The sequence below is a fragment of the Carcharhinus amblyrhynchos genome, chromosome 2 (genome assembly GCF_965287045.1).
Source record: "Carcharhinus amblyrhynchos chromosome 2, sCarAmb.v2.hapA, whole genome shotgun sequence".
Classification (NCBI taxonomy): Eukaryota; Metazoa; Chordata; class Chondrichthyes; order Carcharhiniformes; family Carcharhinidae; genus Carcharhinus; species Carcharhinus amblyrhynchos.
Window position 1 is genome coordinate 8602828 of NC_137325.1, and position 20121 is coordinate 8622948.

Below are 20121 nucleotides of genomic sequence, written 5' to 3' on the forward strand. Positions count from 1 at the left end.
GTTTGTGCCAGAGATTGTCTGCATGAGTATGAGAAGAAGCCAAGTACTACTCCCCATTAGAGAGGAAATCAGAGCATCTGTTTGTTTGATCTTAAACTCGTCATGATTGATTTCTTTCAAAAAATGTTGATTACCTCAGCTTTATAATGGGTTGAGCCTTTGCTCAAAAGATAAATACTTAATATTTTTAAATGAACAGTTTTCAAATTCTTTTAATTATTGAATCCAGAAGATTTTGTTTGCATTTGAATTCACAGTATCTAATTGGATATGTTTAATAAACTGAGTCACTTTCCTATCATCTTTGTAGGTCTCCAGTGGATTCTGTTCTATTCTATGCCATAACAACCCTTCACAACCTGTTGCTCCACCAGGAAGGAGCCAAGATGGCAGTGCGTCTGGCTGGTGGGCTGCAGAAAATGGTTGCCTTGCTAAATAAGACCAATGTCAAATTTTTGGCCATCACAACAGATTGCCTTCAGATATTGGCTTATGGCAACCAAGAAAGCAAGGTAAGTATTAAAACCATATGTTTATATGTAACACTTGTTAGCCTCAATTGTACTAAAAGACTATTTTATGCTATAGTTGATCATTCTAGCAAGTGGAGGGCCCCAGGCACTTGTGAACATCATGAGGACCTATACTTATGAGAAATTATTGTGGACCACCAGCCGAGTGCTCAAAGTTCTGTCTGTTTGCTCCAGTAACAAACCTGCAATAGTGGAAGCTGGTGAGTGAAAGGTCGAGCCTTTCTGGATTTATTACTGTTGACTTCAGACAAATAGCAATTTTTAAACTACTTTCCGCTCCTTTTCAGGTGGCATGCAGGCTCTTGGACTACATCTTACAGACCCAAGTCAGCGACTTGTTCAGAACTGTCTCTGGACTCTGAGAAATCTGTCAGATGCTGCTACTAAGCAGGTAACTATTTTAATTTTAGTGTATGGATGAGGGAAGGAAGTGCATTGTTAAATGGTGATTATGTTGCCTCCTAGCCGTTCTTTTCACTGAACAGATGACTGCTTTTAAAAGGCTTGTAGTAAGTGATTAGATTTCTGAAATATGCTACTGTCCAGAGAATTTGGGAGTGGGTAGACTTTGCTGTTCTGAGCATTAAAAACAATTGGGTATGATTGCATTGGAGATCGTATTGAAAGGAACTAGCTTTAGTATCCTGGCTGTCATTGCTTGGATCAGTTTTTGTTTATTTTCTATAATGATTCAGAAATCCAATGAGAATCCTATTTCATTATTTTGGGCATTTTTTATCACTTTTGTTTTCATTTTCAGGAGGGAATGGAAGGTCTCCTCGGAACCCTTGTCCAGCTCTTGGGATCAGATGATATTAATGTTGTGACATGTGCCGCAGGTATACTTTCTAACCTGACATGTAATAACTACAAGAACAAGATGATGGTGTGCCAGGTTGGTGGTATTGAGGCTCTGGTGCGCACTGTCCTCCGAGCTGGTGACAGAGAAGACATCACTGAACCTGCCATTTGTGCTCTTCGTCATTTGACAAGCAGACATCAAGATGCAGAGATGGCCCAAAATGCTGTACGCCTCCACTATGGGCTGCCTGTGGTGGTTAAACTCCTGCACCCTCCATCACACTGGCCTTTGATTAAGGTACTATCCCAGAATATTTTCCTTTAGCTGAGAAAATTAAATGCCATGAAAAGCTGATGGATTTGCTGTTCATGATATTTTTAGCAATCTCCTAGTCCACCCCTTTAGTTCACTTAGTTTTCTAATGTAGAGCTTCATCAAAAATTAGAGGTCAGATTTTCTTGCCCTTTGTCTCTGTCACCCACAATAAGCATTGGGGTATCTACTTTGGGCAGTAGCAGACCTGTAATACCCTGATTTTCCACTTGTAAGGTTGATATGATCTGACCTGCAGTGTGTTCATGACAGGGCTGATCCTTTCTTTCCCTGTGTCTACATGTACCTGTGCAGTAGGATTATTCATTAGGAATCCTAATGATTCTTCCACGCCTGAGAACATCTTTGAACCCCCAGATCCTGAAACTACCTGTAGGGCCCTACCCCCAGCCCACTGAAAATTAAGCACCTGTATGGAGACTCTTCCTAGCTGGTTCAGAACATTTACTCAGGAGGCTAGTTTATAAACTTTCACTTGGTATGTAAAAAAAAATTACATTTTTAACTGTTAAGAAATCTGTTTTATTGTCATTGTAACTTCAAGCATATCCTTGGCTGAAGAATCTGATGTCAGACGAGTTTCCATCATGTGTTCCAGAATAAAAGAAGTTTCCTTTATTTCAATTCACAGCAATGTTCCCTCTTAAGCTGCGCTACCGTGTAACCATGCAGCAACCCGAAACACGCCATATACAAGTTGGCCCCTTTAAATTTCTGTGCACGCGCAGATGGTCAAAAGAATTTAAAGGGGCTGCATACTGAAGAAAAAAATAGAGGAATATTGATTCCCATCCATCACTTATGGTGTTGAATGTAAAAGCCCTTTTGGAGACCTGTTTGAAACGATAGTGCTCTTGTTTTTATTTTCCTCCAGAGGATGTGATTGTTGGTTGCAATGCCAGTATTTGTTTTTCCCAAATTGGCCCTGTGAATATTGAAGGATTTGCAAGACAATCATGTCTGAACATTTAATGGCTTCTGTGGTTTGCTCCTTTAGGCTACTGTTGGTCTCATCCGTAATCTGGCCTTGTGTCCAGCTAACCATGCCCCACTTCGTGAGCAAGGTGCCATTCCGAGATTGGTTCAACTGCTGGTTAGGGCACACCAAGACACCCAGCGCCGCACATCAATGGGAGGCACACAGCAGCAGTTTGTGGTAATCACATTCTGGAATATCTATAATGATGTATTCCAAAAGAGTGGCATCTGGATTTAGAATCTTCCCTGACTTTTATTTGCTAGGAGGGTGTCCGGATGGAGGAGATAGTGGAAGGCTGTACCGGAGCCCTTCATATCCTTGCACGTGACGTTCACAACAGGATTGTTATTCGAGGACTCAATACCATTCCACTCTTTGTACAGGTAATTCATTTTGCATCTTTTCTTTCTTGGCCTACTCTGTCCAGTAGATATGGGTCATAATCTGAAATTTAACTGCCCATTATTGTTCTCAGAAGGCTTGTGTTTAGGGCACATGGGGATGGTGGTAAAGAACTTGTTGAGCTCAACCTCATCCTTGATTCATATACAGCTCCTCCAGTGTCCTTCCTTTGAGTGTTGCTGCAGAGCAATCAGTTGAGTACTTTGACCATTACATCTCCCCTTTCCTAACCCAAGCTACCTGACATAACTAATTCAGCACTGACTAGAAATTGAACCGTTGCCTTTTCTAATCTGTATGGTGCATGCATGTATCTATAAAGTCTGGGTAGCTGACATGTCTGTCTTGTGTTAAACATTATAGTGAATCTGCACTCTCCACTGGAGCCGCTTACATTGTCCAATTATCAACAGCACTCTGCATAGAAAGCATCCTGCTTCACTTTTAAGCCTGCTCACTTCCCTGAAATCTAGAAAGAAAGACTTACATTTCTATAGCACCTTTTGCAACCTTGTTGCAAAACACTTCAGAACCAATTTAGTTCTTTAAGTCTAGCCACAGTTGTAATGTAGGAAATGTGGCTGCTCATTTTGTACACAGCTAGCACCCATAGGCAGAAATATTATAACGGCCAAGCAACCTATTCTTAAAGATGTTGATTGAAGGGATAAGTAATGAGTAGGCCATTGCAGATTAACTCCCTTACTATTCTTTGCAGTATTGTCATGGGATGTGAACAGAATCTTAGTTTAATGAAGATGTTTAAAATAAAAACAGCTATTGTGTGTAGTTTGGGAAGGAGATGTAGGTACCACAAGAAATTGCTTTTGTATCTGCTTTGGAACTGGAAATGGATTCTGCTACTTTTACCTGATTGCATCTAACTACAAGAATAATTGGTGACCCACTTGACAATTGATGCAGGTTTGTTTAAAATTAGATTCTAACTTCATTACCATGCAAGATGCAATAGCACATCAAATATAAAAATCCACAGGCTTAGTTGTAAACTTCTGTCTTGTAGCTACTGTACTCTCCAATTGAGAATATCCAACGGGTGGCTGCTGGTGTACTCTGTGAATTGGCACAGGATAAGGAAGCAGCTGAAGCCATTGAGGCTGAAGGGGCCACAGCTCCTCTGACAGAGCTGCTGCACTCCAGAAATGAAGGTGTTGGTGAGTATAACAAAATGGCAAACTTATTGAATAATGGGTGCATGATTAATGAGATTTGACAGCTAACGTCTGTACAAAGCCTGTGTGAGAGAGAGAATGATTGAAAGCTGTTGATCCAGTCTGACGTGTCTGTTGTGTAATTGGTGTGTGCAAAAGCACCAAGAATTCCACTGACCTCATGTGAATTTGCTATTGGAGCAAAGTTCCAACGGTGGATGGTACTAGATTTCAGACCATTTAATCTATGGCCGATGCCAGTACAATGCGGCCATCAGTAGAATAAGCCGGTACTAGTATTGACTTAAAATTCTGGATCGCACACCACAAATCCAAAGCAATAAACCATCAATACAAGTGTTTGGAAATACTCCGCAGGCCTGGCAGCACCTGTGGAGAGAGAAAGTGTTGATGTTTCAGGTTGACTACTCTATTGAAATCTGAAGCATTAACTCCCATTTCTTTCTACACAGATGCACTGAGCATGCCCAGCATTGTTTTTATTTTAGCTTTCAGCATTTGCAATATTTCACATCTGACCATTTGTTTTTATAATCCAGAATGGCTGCCTTCTCATTTTTGGCTGTTCCTGTGACGTAAGATGTACATTATCTCTGGTTTCTTTGCATTTGTTCAGATTATTCCCAAGGGTGTGCGTGGGTTAAAATCACCTTGGAACTGATACTTGGAGTTTGTGTTGAATATGTCAAACAGAATAAAAATATAAATTGAAACAGTTTAATTTGTACTTGTATAGCCACCTATGCTGCAGCAGTATTGTTCCGTATGTCTGAAGATAAACCACAGGATTATAAGAAACGCCTCTCTGTTGAACTTACAAGCTCGCTGTTCAGAACTGAGCCTATGACCTGGAATGAGGTGAGCTTCCCAGGGGCAGTTTGTGCCTGCTTATTTTCCTGAAGAATATTTAGCTTTGTCTTAAAATACTGAAAGTTATTTGATTTAAGATTGTCCCATAGTGTGCTAGTCTGTTGTATGAGTGTGTACAGAAATGCTTGAGGCATTGTTGAAAGACAAATATAATTTGGCTTTTTCAAAACTTCGTTCGAAACAGGCAGGCGATCTTGGAATTGACATGGGAGGCCAAGGTGAACCTCTTGGATACCGTTCAGATGGTATGTTGTCTTTATCCTAACAGTTGGTGTTTTTATGCAGTTTAGTTCAGAAGGAATAATAGTGTTAGTATTTAAATAGTTTAGAGAACTAGAATTCAGCAAATTGCTATAAGTTCCGTTATTACATTACATTTTGTGAATAATAAATAGCTAAGCTAGAAATTAAGTGGTTACGCATCTAATATGCGCAGCCTGTTCAGCATGGGAGGCAATAACAGCAGCTTACGCAGGCCCCTGGTTTAACAATTGAAAGTGCTGCTGTGCCTGTGAACAGTGGCAAATGAAGATCCACTCTAAGGCAACTTCCAGAGGCTGCGCAGTGGAGCTGTACTAAATACCACCACCCCCACCCCCCCGCTGTGCCATTTTGCAGAGCCTAGCATTTGAATGTGAAGTTGAATGAGTTTTGTGTTTTACGTTATTCAGACAGCAAAGTAATGCTGCAAGAAGGTTTATCACTAAGTATGCATTCTTTAAAATGAGTACTTTGGCTTTGCTTGATAAAAGTTGTTTGTTTTTTAAAGCTATTGTTCAGAAATTGTAGCCAGCTCCATGTCTGTTGATCAGATTCCTGAACATTTGCAAGCCATGATTCAAGTAGGATTGGGCCTTCCCTTTACAATGGAGGCCAATTAGGAGAAATACTCAAGTAGGATATCAAAGGAATGCAGTTTTAAAACATTGACTGGCAGATACTGAACAGTGACAGTTAGAGGAGGTGGATGGAAAAATAAACTAGAGAAATTTAAAACAGAACGAGGGATATGGATTATGTTTCAGAATATAAATGGAGTAATTTGGGTAAACTGAAATCTGAAAAGCTCAGGCTTGCATTGGAACCCTCAATTTAATGTTACCTTTTTATTAAAGGTGCAAGTGAAGTTCTTTGGAAATGGTAACAAACTGGTGTTAATGAGCAACAGATGGTTTTCTTTGTGGAAAAATGCTGATTTAAGGTTTCAATCTTCACAAATCTAGATTCCTAACTCCATGTTAAATTTGAAATGCCTGGAAGCAGAATAGTTTCAGAAGTTACTAAAGACTACAAGAAGTTGCTGACTTTTTTCCAACAACCCTTGTGATTAGCACAAGTTTTCATATTTGTATTGTTAGAGTACTCCTTGGTCTTTGAATATTCACTGTGCATGCTTCCCCTGTATATAGTTGGTATGGTTTATTGAATCACTGGTATGCTGCTGACAACAATGTGCTTTGTATCTGTGCAGCCACTTTCCAAAAGAAAAGGCTGCTGTATTTGAACAATGCAGTAACTGTTGAGTAATGAATGAGGCCTTGGCCTTTCATGCTTTTTAACTTGGCAGAGCAGCTAGAAGCTGGAGGATATGAAATGTGTTCTCACACTTTGATAGTTGCTGTTTTTTATTGCCTCACATTTATTCTTATTCTGCTTTTATTCCTCCCATCTTACCCCCTCCCATGCCCCCTGCTTAACCCATTTCCCTTTTTGCTTCCCCTACCATTCTGAGAATATAGATCCTAGCTTTCGCTCTTACCATCCAGGAGGATATGGACAGGACACCATGGGTATTGACCCGATGATGGAGCATGACATGGGTGGTCACCATCCCGGTGCTGAATACCCAGTTGATGGGCTGCCAGACCTTGGACATGCCCAGGACTTGATGGATGGGCTCCCCCCAGGTGACAGTAATCAGCTGGCCTGGTTTGATACAGACTTGTAAATATAATCTGCATAATAGGTATGGACATGTAAAAGGCTGGAGAGTTATTAATTGCATTAACTAATTTTTCACTATTGCTGCAGCATTATAATTTCCACTTGCAATTTTTAGGTAAAATTTGACTAAAATTGACACGTCGTCTTTTGTTCTCGTGCTGAGTAGTTACCAAGTTTTCTCTTCTTTTCTGCAGTTATACTGTCTGAATGAACTTGCATTGTGATTGGCCTGTAGGATTGCTGAGAGGGCTCGAGGGGTGGGCTAGTTTCTCAGAAAGTGCCTGACACTAACAAAAAGCTGAGTTTCCTATGGGAACAGTCAAAGTAAACTTTTTGTTCTGGTCCTTTTGGTCGAGGAGTATTGGAGGGAATGGATTTGGAAATGGCTGCCTACTTTGAAGAACGCTCAAGATTGGATCAAGAGATGGAACTTATTAAAAACTCTAGCCTTGCCTGTTAACATTTTTTATTATTTTTTAAAAATCTCTGTAATGGTACTGATGTAGCTTGCTTTAAAGTAGAATAGAGTAGTAAATGATATTCCTTTTAACATAGTATTGTAGTGTTAAGTTATAGTGGCAATGTTATAGCCGTCCTTGATTTTTAATAACTGAAGTAATTGTGTAGAGCACTAATTCATAATAGATTTAATTGTATTCTGAAGTGTAACACTGTGTAGCTTTTGTATTAAAAAATGTGAAATTAGATGAAAGTCCACTTGCGGTTACTTTTAATACGCTGAGAAATGCAAGCAGGTGAAATAAAACGTGTTGATCAATATTGCTTCTTCCTCGGGATTTTTGGGAGGGTGCAGTAGAACTGTCATTTCTGCAGTGGTTGTAATAGTTTAATGAGAGGACACTCCTCCACCCCTCCCCCAAAATCTATTGTATCCTGCAATGCAGATGCTTCTTGGAAATATGCGGTTGTAGAAACAGAATTAAACTGGACTTATTTCATTTTTTGTGTGAGTGACTTAATTACTAGAGCGCCAATATTAAGTTTATATATAGTTTAAGGAATTTTGTCTCCTCTTACATAAATTTCAAGTATGTATAAGTTGATTGAATAAAAAAAGGTTAAAAATTCCCGAAGTTTTTCTATAGGATGCTTCATTCATGCACTGAATCTCTTATGGTCATTTTATTTTAAAGGGGCATTGACTTGCGTGGCAAGTTCTTTTGTCAAACATTCTTGGATATTTTAAAGTCACATTAAAATTCATTTTTACTTGACCAGAGTTGTTAATGACAGCTGTTTTTCCTTCCGAAACACACGTTTGCAAACATCTTATCAGATTAGTCTACCATTTAATGTCTTGGTCAATAGGGGCAGCAAGTAGACGATACATTTTGGGGGATGGTTGCTGGCCTCCATTCAAACCCTTCAGTAAGCCTTAGCAATGGGCCACGTAATGTGCAGATGGGTAAAGCATGACACTTCTGTTCTTGGTAGCTCTTGACTAAAGGGGGGGAGGGCATACTATGGGGCAGTGTGCGCGGACTGGGGTTGCACATGTGCAGAGGCTGAATATAATTATTAATTCTGGGGTCTCCAAGCTTTATTTTCATGGGTTGCATAAGTGTGACTATGAAGCCATTGTGCTTTTAAATTCATGTTCAAAAAAATTAAGAATTCTCTCAAGTTGCTGATCCAGATCTTGGTACACAGACTCCAATAGATAAAACCAGAGGTAACAGTAAGTATTCTACTCTTTGAATCTTGAAGCCCATTAAATTCAAATGAGAAATCAGTAATAGGTTGGGATGCTTGAACTTAATGTCCACATGTGCCCATGGGCCACACATCAGGCATTGTAGTATGGCTCGTGCTTGGACTATGAAAATGGCTGTGGGGAACTATAGAATTGTGATGTTCATGTAACCCTGGATAATGACAAAGATGCACTGACTTCTTAGGTTAATTGCTTGTCATCAGCAGTGTAAGTGCAATTGGCCTTTGCTTCAGTGACATGATGTGGGTGAAAAGAGTAGCCATGGTTCTTGCTCAACACTTGCTAGTTTCAGTTTATCTTTTCTTCCTCCTCTTTCTCTTCCCCCCTGCCCCCCCACCAACCACCAAAATCTGGTGATTTGGGCCCAGCCATGATAGGATGAACACATAGCTAATTGACAACTTCAGTATTCTCCTTAAGCACTGCTTAATGAAAAGATTCAAATTAATAATGGGTAAATTTGTGGACTGTACCATTACATTTCATAGAGGGTGAATCTAGAAGGATATCAATCCTTTGTGCTTGTAATTTGTCATTGTACACCTGAATAAGACTTGGCTAAATGAAAAGTGAGTGAGTAGGTTAGAGTAAAATATGTTCCTGGCCAGAAGCTAAATCCACATATTGAGAGGAATCTTTCTGAAACTTGGTTGCGGTTCTAAAACTTGCAGAAATATTAACTGCAGCAATTTTGTAATGGTGCAAAGATCTGGATGTTTCTTCAGACAGTTTCAGTTCACTAGTGACTATATGGGTAATGGTTATGATTCTTGCTGAAGCATTCGTGAGCATTTATACATGGCGTTTGAGTAGCAGATTGCAAGGAGCAATTTAGAATTATAATGCTCCATAATCCTGGAGTTGAATGTTCTACAAACCACCTGAGGCTCTACAATGAAGCAAAGACCCTATTAGAGTTATACGCCAAAGAATTGCAGGAAAATTAATTTGATCACATGTTCTGTTTTTTAAATCCTGAGTCCAGCATGTACACTTCTGACCTCAAACCACGCATGTCTTGTAAACATCTGGCTTTTCTACAAGCTCTCCTTCCTGCAGCCAGCGAAGATCTTGATAGGGTTTTTCCATCTAGAATGGATGTTGCTAATTTTCGAAGCACCACTCTAATAAAAGAGGTATAAAACTGCATTGCAGTTTCACAATGTGAGCTCTGCTGCTTTGTTTGGTGTGAAGGACATGTAACGTGATCCAAGAGAAACACTACAATATTGCAACCACCTTGTGTTCTGCACCTGCTCCCAAAGTTCAAACATGAAATTCTATCATCCACCAGGTTTGCATTCTTGGAAAATCTCTCAAAGAATACATTTTGAGCCAATTAGGTTTCAACTGTCCAGAAGTTTGTATAAAGGAAAAAACAATGCTTTTAATGAACATAAACGATGTGATGTGAAGTTGCAGGTGTTGGACTGGGATGGGCACAGTAAGTAGAATCAACACCAGGTTAAAGTCCAGCAGGTTTATTTTGTAGCATGAAACATGCTACGAAATAAACCTGTTAGTCTGAACATCAGGTTAAAGTCCATTTACTGTGCCTATATATAAAAAAAAGGTGGGGTGGCATTTTTCCTGCTGTTTCTTGCCCCAAAACCAAAAGCTCCTGCCTGAGATCAGCAGACCTTTGTAGGTGTGTTATGATACCTGGTTGCTGCACTTATGCAAGGATATTAGGGGGCACAGCCTCAAGATAAAGGGGGGGCGGTTTAGAATAGAGTTGAGGAGGAACTTCTTCACTCAAAGGGTGGTGAATCTCTGGAATTCTCTGCCTGTTGAAGTGGTGGAGGCTGCCTCCCTAAATATATTTAAGACGCGAGTTGATAGGTTTTTGATAGGCAAGGGGATTAAGGGTTATGGGGAGAGGGTGGGAATGTGGAACTGAGACATGACATCAGCCATGATCTTATTGAATGGCGGGGCAGGCTCGAGGGGCTAGATGGCCTACTCCTGCTCCTATTTCTTATGTTTACCTGTAGTGGGCAAAATAAATGTCACACTTGCTTTTATAAGGCACTCTAGCAGCATATGCTTGACTTGGAAATGAGGTTGGTGAAAGTTTATTTGAAGATGATGGGAACTGATGAGTTGGCTGATGTTGTGGCAGTAGATTTAAGTCAGTCATCTGTGTACAAACACTCTCAGTAAGCAACATTGTAGACCATGTGCAGTCTGCAACTTCTCAAGAAACTATATCCTGGTCACTTTCAATATTTTTACAATTAGGCACATTTTCTGTTGATATTTTCTCAAGTTTTTGGGGTTTTGTTTTAAAACATTGAATATGTGAGTATTATACCCAAAGCATTACAGTGTGCTGAATATTGTGTTGCTAAACAAGTTTACAAATGCCATGAATGGTGGGATTTTGCCATAATGGGAAGAAACCATTTGGGCAATTTGAAAATAAATAATCCAGTTAGCCCCACTCTTCCTATCCCTGGAATTATTGACTCCTATGTGTTTGACAATTAGCTTTTTAAAATCAAACAAGCAGACTAGTAAAAATGCTTTGGAATTATTTATGTCAAGGCACAGTCCTGGCACAATGAGCCCATGGGAATCTAGGGGAAAACTTTGTAGCAGGAGTCATATCTACTGCAACAATGGTTGTTGGAGGTCAATCATCTGTGCTTGGACGTCACTGCAGAAGTTTCTGAGGGTCATGTCCTAGGCCCAACCAGCTTCAGCTGCTTCATCAATGACTTTCCCTCTAAGATCAGAAGCGATTACACAATGTTCAGCCATTTGACTTCTAGTTTCTCTTGAGACTATAAATATTTCTATCCATGCTGGTGTGCAGCAAGACCTGGACGATACTCAGACTAGGGCTATTGGTATTTGTGCCACCCAAGTGCCAGGTATTTCCCAACAAGAGAGAATACTATTGCCCCATGACAATCTTTAGCATTACCACTGCTAAATCCTCTTCTGTCAATATCCTGGGAGTTACCATTGACCAGAAACTGAGCTGGACATGCAATACAAATACTATGGCTACAAGAACAGGTCAAAGGCTGGGAATTCTGCAGCAAGTAACCTGATTCTCCAAAGCCTGTTTACCAAAAGGGAGTGTGATGGAATACTTATCTGGATGAATGCAGCCTCTCCAATGCTGAAAAAGCTTGGCACTATCCAGAACAAAGTAGCCTGTTTGATTGGCACCCCATCCACCTCCTTAAACATCCAACATGAATGCACAGTGACAGCACTATGTGCTGTTGACATTCTGCACTGCAATAACTCACCAAAGCTCCTTTAACAGCACCTTTGAAACCCATGACCTTTAACTTGGAAGGACGAGGGCAGCAGATACATGGCAGCACCATTACCTGCAAGTTTCCCTCCAACTCACTTACATCCTGACTTGGAGCTTTAAACACGTTTCCTTCACATCGCTGGTTCAAAATCATGTAATTCATAACCCAACATGGACTTTGCTCAATAAGGTAGGATGCCATCACTTTAGCAAGGTCACTTGGGAATGGGCTATAAATGCTGACCTATCTGGTGACGCTCACACCTGTTTAACCCCAAAACAATAGCTAATGTAGAATGTCTGGTTTTCGTTTCTTCAATAAGGATAGACAACTTAGGGGATGTGTGAAATTCCCCAACTAGCCTTCCATCAGTTGCTTTGACAACTTGCAATTAATATAAAACCTTTAGTTGTGATAAAATGTCAAAGTGCCTCATGGGAGAATATCACACACAATGTAACACTGAGAATTAGGAAAGGCCAGGCCATGGACCGAGCTAAATGGGTAAAACTAAAGGACTGACCAATGGGAAAGGAAGGGGAGGGGGGGGGGGGGGTGAGGGTAAAATAGTGCAAGAAGATGTGGGTGGTGGTATGTATCCACAGCCAATGCTACATTTTCCTTGTCAGGGTGCTGCCTCAGCTCTGCTTCTGGTGGTGCTGCTGAGCTATCAGCCCTGTGATTGGCCAGGAATTTTTGGGGCCAGGACGGGTGGCCTCTGGCTGCTGTTTTCAGGCCTATCCACAGACACCCCCGCCACCCCAGCACTGTTGCATCTGTACTTGGAATGATTCTGCAGGCGTTCTTCCAATTTCTGAATCTGGCTTTTTGCAAAACTTCCGATAGTAATATGTAGATGGTTGATTGCACATCGAAACATTGCCTCAATCTCTACCACAATTCTCCTGGGCCAATTGTGTAACCATACACTGCATCTCATGCATAATTCAGGTTGCACATTATGACTCATCGCTGTGCCTAAACCATGTCTCCTAAGGACTTCATAGATGGAACCACTAATACAACATGGTCACTTAGCATCACACAGGGCACGTGGCCATCAAAAGTGACCATTTGAATTTTTGGAAGTGCAGCAATGTGCCAACAGTATGTAGCAGTATTCCAGCATTAGGGAGCAGTGTATCAGCATTAGGCAGCAATGTTACCAGCATTAGACAGCAGTGTACTAACGTTAAAAGCCACATACCAACATTAGGCAGCAGTGTTGTACTTGTCATTGGGAAAAGTGATGACCAATGCATTACCATCAGTTGATATTGCCGCACCAGCTTGGGCTGATACTGGGATAACAGCTAAGGACACTACTTATGTTGCAACTGGGCTGCAAGTGGCAAAATTGTCTCTAGGGATCCATCTGAATCGAGTAAGCCAAGAGAGTTAACCTAGGCCAGAGACATGTAGATATATCTAGATGATCATAAATGACCTGGTACTTGCTGACTTGTCCTCAAATTTCTAAGCACAAGAGACTACACCATCAAGTTTATGCAACCAGTTCTCATGATTCAGCCTTTGAAGCCCTGGTATCAGGTCACGGTATCCTTCCTGCCTTTGGATGCTCCAACCGGTTGTCCAATTGAGGTTTCAATTTCTTCCCTTTGTTGAGTAATGGGGTCCACAAACCATGATCTAGTTTATCAGCCCAACCCATCTGGTTCACTAATGTTCCTTTAGGGGGCGAAATCTGCTGCCCTTACCTGGTCTGGCCGATATATGACTCCAGAGTCACAGCAATGCGGTTGACTCTCAACTGCCCTCCAAGTGCAGTTAGGGATGGGCCATAAATGCTGGCGAGCCAGCTGCACCCACGTCCTATGAATGAATTAAAAAAAAGAACTTCAACGAATGAAGTGTAAGAACTAGAGGCTCATGGGACCTCCTCCCATTTGCTAAGCATCCTGGGATGCACGGCATTAAATCCTGCAGCAATGTCAACATTTAATGCCTTAATCTTAACTAAAGCAATTTCTGAGAATCACAGAATGATGTGGCACAGGAGGCCATTCAGCCCATTATGCCTGTGTCAGCTCTTTGCCTTTATATGTTTTTTAAAAAAGTATTTCTTTGTGTTGCCTTGGGTTCTTTGCCAATCTCCAATTTCTGATTTTGAAAGCAATTGCTCCTTATTTCCTTAATCTAAAGTGTTCAACATTCTGAACACCCTTATCGAATCTCCCTTTCAATCTTCTCTTCTGTAAAGAGAACAATGCTAGTTTCTCTACTTATCTGGGACTTTCCCCATAAGCCCCTTATCCCTGGTGTCATTCTATTAAGTTTCCTCTGCATTCTCTTTAAGGCCTTGACATTCTTCCTAAAGTCTGGTGCCCAGAATTGGTTACATTACCACAGTTCAGGCCTAGCAATGATTTTGCTGATTCTGCTAAACATTATTTTGTGGCAACTGCAATTGAACTAAAGAATGATTATTATTGCCTGATGCTACACCACACAGAGCTAACCTATTAAGTTCTATTTGATACTTTTCCAAACAACTGAATAACAAAAAGCAAAAGCAACGCAGTAGCACAGTGGTTAGCACTGCTGCCTCACAGCTCCAGAAACCTGGGTTTGATTCCAGGCCTGGGTCACTGTCTGCATGGAGTTTGCACATTGTCTACATGGGGTTTCCTCTGTGTGCCCTGGTTTCCTCCCACAGTCCAAAGATGTGCAGGTTAGGTTGATTGGCCATGCTAAATTGCCCTTTAATGTCCTGGGATGTGTGGATTAGTGGGGTAAATATGTGGGGCTATAGGAAGAGGGCCTGGTTGGAATTGTTGTTGGTATAGACTCGATGGGCCAAATAGCCTCCTTCTGCACTGTAGGGTTTCTATGAAATTTCTATAATTTTCCTCCCTTAGATTGACTGTGCCACAGAAACCCTCAAATTTCCCCATGATAACATGTTACACAATCTGCTCTTTCAGATTGTTCATGAAGTTCTCTGTCCTAGTTTATCTGTTATCTCTACATAAGAACATGAGTAGGCCAATAGGCTCCTTGTCTGCTCCCTCAGTTAATAAGATCACAGCTTTACTGATCGTAGCCGCAACTCCACTTTCCTGTCTTTTACCCTCCCCTTGACAATCGAAAATCTGTCTAGCTCAGCACTGAATGTACTCAGTGATCCAGCCTCCACGAAGGGAGTTATTTAAAACACCTAACAAGCTTCTGAGAACAGAACTTCCTCCTCATTGCCATCTTAAATGGGAAATCCCTTATTTTGAAACTGCATGGTCATGAAGATGTGCTTTATGCCAAATAATGGTTTTTAATACACTGGCTGAAAACCTCTTAGAACACGGAGGCTGACGATAACTTGAAATCGCAGCCAGAAGAGGCTACCCCAATTTGCATTACGATACATCCCACTTCTAAGCTAAATGATGGAGAATAAATGATTGCAAACCCATCGAAGACTTCAGCGGACTATGAAGGAGTTTATCTGTCATTAGCAAGGCAACTATGGCAATCACCTGAGCTTTGGAGAGTGACCATTAAGACTGACCACATGGACAATGGCACCCTGGCTAAGATAGCTTTTCGGACATGAGCTAATCAAATTAATCTTACAATACATGGGCAATTACCTTATTTGGATCACCCTGACAGACGGTCACATGGCAAGCCAACCCTTTGTATGTTTTAAACGTGTTTTCATAGTAGAAACTGAGGACAAGCTGCTGAGAGAAAGGACCCAGCTGATTTGATTTGATTTATTATTGTCACACTTATTAACATACAGTGAAAAGTATTGTTTCTTGCACACTATACAAACAAAACATATTGTTCATAGAGAAGGAAAGGAGAGGGTGCAGAATGTAGTGTTGCAGTCATAGCTAGGGTGTAGAGAAAAATCAACTTAATGCGAGGTAAGGACATTCAAGTCTGACAGCAGCAGGAAAGAAGCTGTTCTTGAGTCGGTTGATACATGACCTCAGACTTTTGTATCTTTTTCCCAAAGGAAGAAGGGGGAAGAGAGAATGCCTGCAGTGCGTGGGGGTCCCTCCTGCCTTCTGCTCTAATCTACCTGGCAAGCTTTGATTTGATTTGATTTGATTTATTATTATCACATGTATTAGTACAGTGAAAGGTATTGTTACTTGCACACTGTACAGACAAAGCATACCATTCATAGCGTACATAGAGGAGAAGGAAAGGATAGCGTGCAGAATATCATGTTACATTCATAGCTAGGGTGTAGAGAAAGATCAACTTAAGGTAGGTACATTCAAAAATCTAATGGCAGCAGAGAAGAAGTTGTTCTCAAGTCGGTTGGTACATGATCTCAGACTTTTGTATCTTTGTCCTGATGGAAGAAGGTGGAAAAGAGAATGTCCAGGGTGCGTGGGGTCCTTGATTATACTGGCTGCTTTTCTGAAGCAGCAGGAAGTGTAGACAGAGTCAATGGATGGGAGGCAGGTTTGTGTGATGGATTGGGCTACATTCACGACCCTTTGTAGTTTCTTGCAGTGTTGGGCAGAGCAAGGGGATATCAAGCTGTGATACAACCAGAAAGAATGCTTCCTATGGTGCATCCTTAAAAATTGGTGAGAGTCGTAGTGGACGTGCCGATTTTCCTTTGAGCCCAGCTTACTGCCTATTACCATCTGATAACACTCTGCTGCAGACAGAGATTGCTTAGAAGAAACAAAATCAACATTGCTACACCAACTCAGTCACCTACATTATTAAACCAGAAATATCAATTCCATCAAATCCAGCCTGAAACAAACTATATCACCAAACTGTGTGGGCTGTGTTTGTGTATCTTATTATTTTACTTAGTACTTAGATCAGTTTAAGTACAATAAAGCTTACCACCTTGCTCAACTGAATAAAATCTGTCCAATTTGTTACTTTATGATCATTGTGCATAAACAGTTAAGTAGTCACTGAATTGGCAACTATATCCTTTTCAAACAGAAAAGCCTGATGCAGTGAAAAGAGGTTGAGGTAAATGGGGAGAGTCATTTGTCCCCTCCTCACCTGGACGTATGAGAAACAACAACTTGTATTTATACGGGTGGCATGGTGGCACAGAGGTTAGCACTGCTGCCTCACAGCGCCAGGTTCAATTCCTGGCTCAGGTCACTGTGTGAGGTTTGCACATTCTTCCCATTTCTGTGTGGGTTTCCTTTGGGTGCTCTGGTTTCCTCCCACAGTCCGAAAGATGGGTTGGTTAAGTGCATTGGCCATGCTAAATTCTCCCTCAGTGTACCTGAACAGGTGCCAGACTGTGGTGACTAGGGGATTTTCACAGTAATTTCATTGCAGTGTTAATGTAAGTCTACTTGTGATTAACAAATAACCTTTAAACTTCTAATATAATAAAACATTCCGGGGTACCTCACGAGTGTTGTATATCCAGTTTTTTTTGACTCTTTTAAAAGGTGTGGACATCGCTGGCTAGGCCAGCATTTATTGTTCATCCCTAATTGCCCTTGAGAAGGTGGTGTTGAGCTGCCTTCTTGAATCGTTGCTGTACGTGTGTTGTAGGTACACCCACAGCGATGTTAGGGAGGGAATTCCAGGTTTTTGTCTCAGCAACAGTGAGGGTACAGTAAAATACTTCCAAGTCAGGATGGTGGGTGACTTTGAAGGTGAACTTTCAGATGGTGGTATTCCATGCGTCTGCTGCCCTTGTCCTTCAAGGTGCTATTAAAGTTGCTGCAGTCTACCTTTGTAAATGGTACACATGGGCTGCCACTGTTTGTCGGTGCTGGAGGGAAAGTGATTGTGGATTGGGTGCCAATCAAGCTGGGCTGTTGTGTCCTGTTTAGTGTCGAGCTTCTTGAGTGTTGTTAGAGCTGCACCCATCTAGGTGATATCCCAACTATTATTTAACACAATCCTGTGAAATGTTTTCTATTCTGAGCCACAGCCATTATTCAATTGGGATTAGAGTTCCCATTTATGCCTCAATGAAGCACGTGTATGTAATTCCAGTACTTAACTCCAATACTGTAATATGAATAGAAAAGTATTTTTAGGGATTTCCTGAATGCTTATTTGGTTCCCCTGTACATAAACTAAATTGGTCTCTGTAATTTAAATGTATTGTGTAGTTACTTGTGTTGCCAACTGTCCCATGATCACTGGTCGCTGCGGGAATACACATTCCGGTATTCTTGATTTCAGTTAGTTTAAATACTTCGCAAAGGGACTCTCTACAATCCAAGCCAGTCTTCTACTTCTCTCCCTATTCTCATAAAATCAAAGAATCCTTGTAGTGCAAAATGAGGCCATTTGGCCCATCGAACCTGCACACTGACAACAATCCCACCTGGGTGCTGTCCCTGTAACCCAAATTACTTACCCTGTACTAAGGGTCAATGTAGCCATCTAACCAGCACATCTTTGGAGTGTGGGAGGAAACCCACACAGACACAGAGAGAACTTAAAAACTCCACACAGACAGTGGCGTGAGGCCAGAATTGAATCCGAGTCTCTGGCACTGTGAGGCAGCAGTGCTAACCACCGTGCTACCATGCTGCCCTGATGTATTCTGATGAATCTCCTTCTCTGAAAATTTGACTCTCATCAGGAAATATCCTCTAATTATCTCCAAACATAAACTTTCCTTTTTAGTACATCTTGAGCCAATTTAATGAAACCAATGAGCGTACTTCTCCTTTCTGGCAAATTTTCCAACTACCTCAACAATCCAGAGGCGACTAATTTATCGCTTATTTCCTTAAATTTGCTTATTATTCCCTAACAATTGTTCAATTAAGAAGATTTCTTATTCATTTGTGCCAAGTAATTATAATTCCCCTAATTTCTTCCTTTCACAAACTACCTCATGCTCCACGTCCCCAGTCTGAACCCTGGAGAATTTCTGACTTCTCCTAGTGAATGGGTAACAAATTCTTAATTCCGAAAAGGGGAAGGTGGGAAGATCCCTGCTCCCTGCTGTTTCACTCGGTTGTCTTCTCTGAGGGTAACAGCATTCATACTCCTACACCAGCCACTCTGCTGCTGCCTGTCAGCCATTCAGCCAGCCCAGATCGCCACTGGCCACACCGCAGTCTGAAGCTGCTCATGAAGCTGCCCTCTGAGATTTGAAAGAGGTGTTCAAGATCATGAGGCTGGACAGAGTAGACAGGGAGAAACTGTTCCCGCTGGTAAAAAGATCGAGAATGAGGAGGACACAGATTTAACTTGATTTGCAAAACCAACAAAAGTGATGTGGACAAAAATCTTTTTCACGCAGCGAGTGGTTGGGATCTGGAATGCACTGCCTGGCAGTGTGGTGGATGGAGGTTAAATCGAGGTATTCAAGAGGGCCATATTAGGTGATTACTTGAACAAAAACAATGTACAAGGGGTACATGGAAAAGGCAGAGGAATGGTACTAAGCCATAAGGCTCTGTGGTGGTAAGGGTGAAGTTGTTGCCACCTTCATTCTGTTAACTATCACATTCAGCTTTGTGGGATTAATATGTTGTGTGCTGGTTGATTTCATTGAAGCTGGCAAGCTCTTGTCTTAATACAAAATGGTGTGGCGATGCTGGCGTTGGACTGGGGTGGGCACAGTAAGAAGTCTCACGAAACCAGGTTAAAGTCCAACGGGTTTATTTGGAATCACGAGTTTTCGGAGCGCTGCTCCTTCGTCAGCATGAGTGGACAGTTGGGTTCACAAACATGGCATATATAGATAATGTATCATTGGCCAAGCAAAGAAAGAAAGGGCATGACTGTGGCCAGACGGGAAGTGTGGTTAACTTCAGGACAAGAGGTTTTAACTTCAGGCTGAGTATGTGGACTGCTCTATTTAATTGCAGCAAATGTTTTTGGTTTTACAATGGGTGATAAAGTCAGCAGGAAAGAAACAACACACCATTTTAATGGGTCAAATGGACAGGAACCTGGTCTGGAATGGAGCCAGAAGACTGATTTTGGATGTTAGAAAGGCTGAGGACAATTGCCCGAAGGCCAGGCAGCTGCAGTAAACCAATTCAAATGATACGCCTGTGGTCAGTCCTGTGTGCGGAAATGCATGCGTTTCAGCTGAATTCAAAGGATAAATATTGA

At 41.3% G+C, this 20121-nt stretch overlaps 1 protein-coding gene across 1 annotated transcript in view; it reads left to right on the top strand.

Moving 5' to 3' along the window:
• ctnnb1 (catenin (cadherin-associated protein), beta 1) overlaps positions 1-8015 on the top strand; it is a 34958-nt gene extending 26943 nt beyond the window's left edge. Inside the window, exons 6-16 of the mRNA XM_080201894.1 lie at positions 311-512; positions 589-733; positions 821-924; positions 1294-1632; positions 2666-2824; positions 2911-3030; positions 4074-4224; positions 4979-5100; positions 5297-5357; positions 6852-7078; positions 7251-8015. Of these exons, the coding sequence (XP_080058020.1) occupies positions 311-512; positions 589-733; positions 821-924; positions 1294-1632; positions 2666-2824; positions 2911-3030; positions 4074-4224; positions 4979-5100; positions 5297-5357; positions 6852-7060 (1612 nt within the window). The 3' untranslated portion in view covers positions 7061-7078; positions 7251-8015. The remainder of the gene's footprint in view (positions 1-310; positions 513-588; positions 734-820; positions 925-1293; positions 1633-2665; positions 2825-2910; positions 3031-4073; positions 4225-4978; positions 5101-5296; positions 5358-6851; positions 7079-7250) is intronic.
• The last annotated feature ends 12106 nt before the right edge of the window (positions 8016-20121 follow it).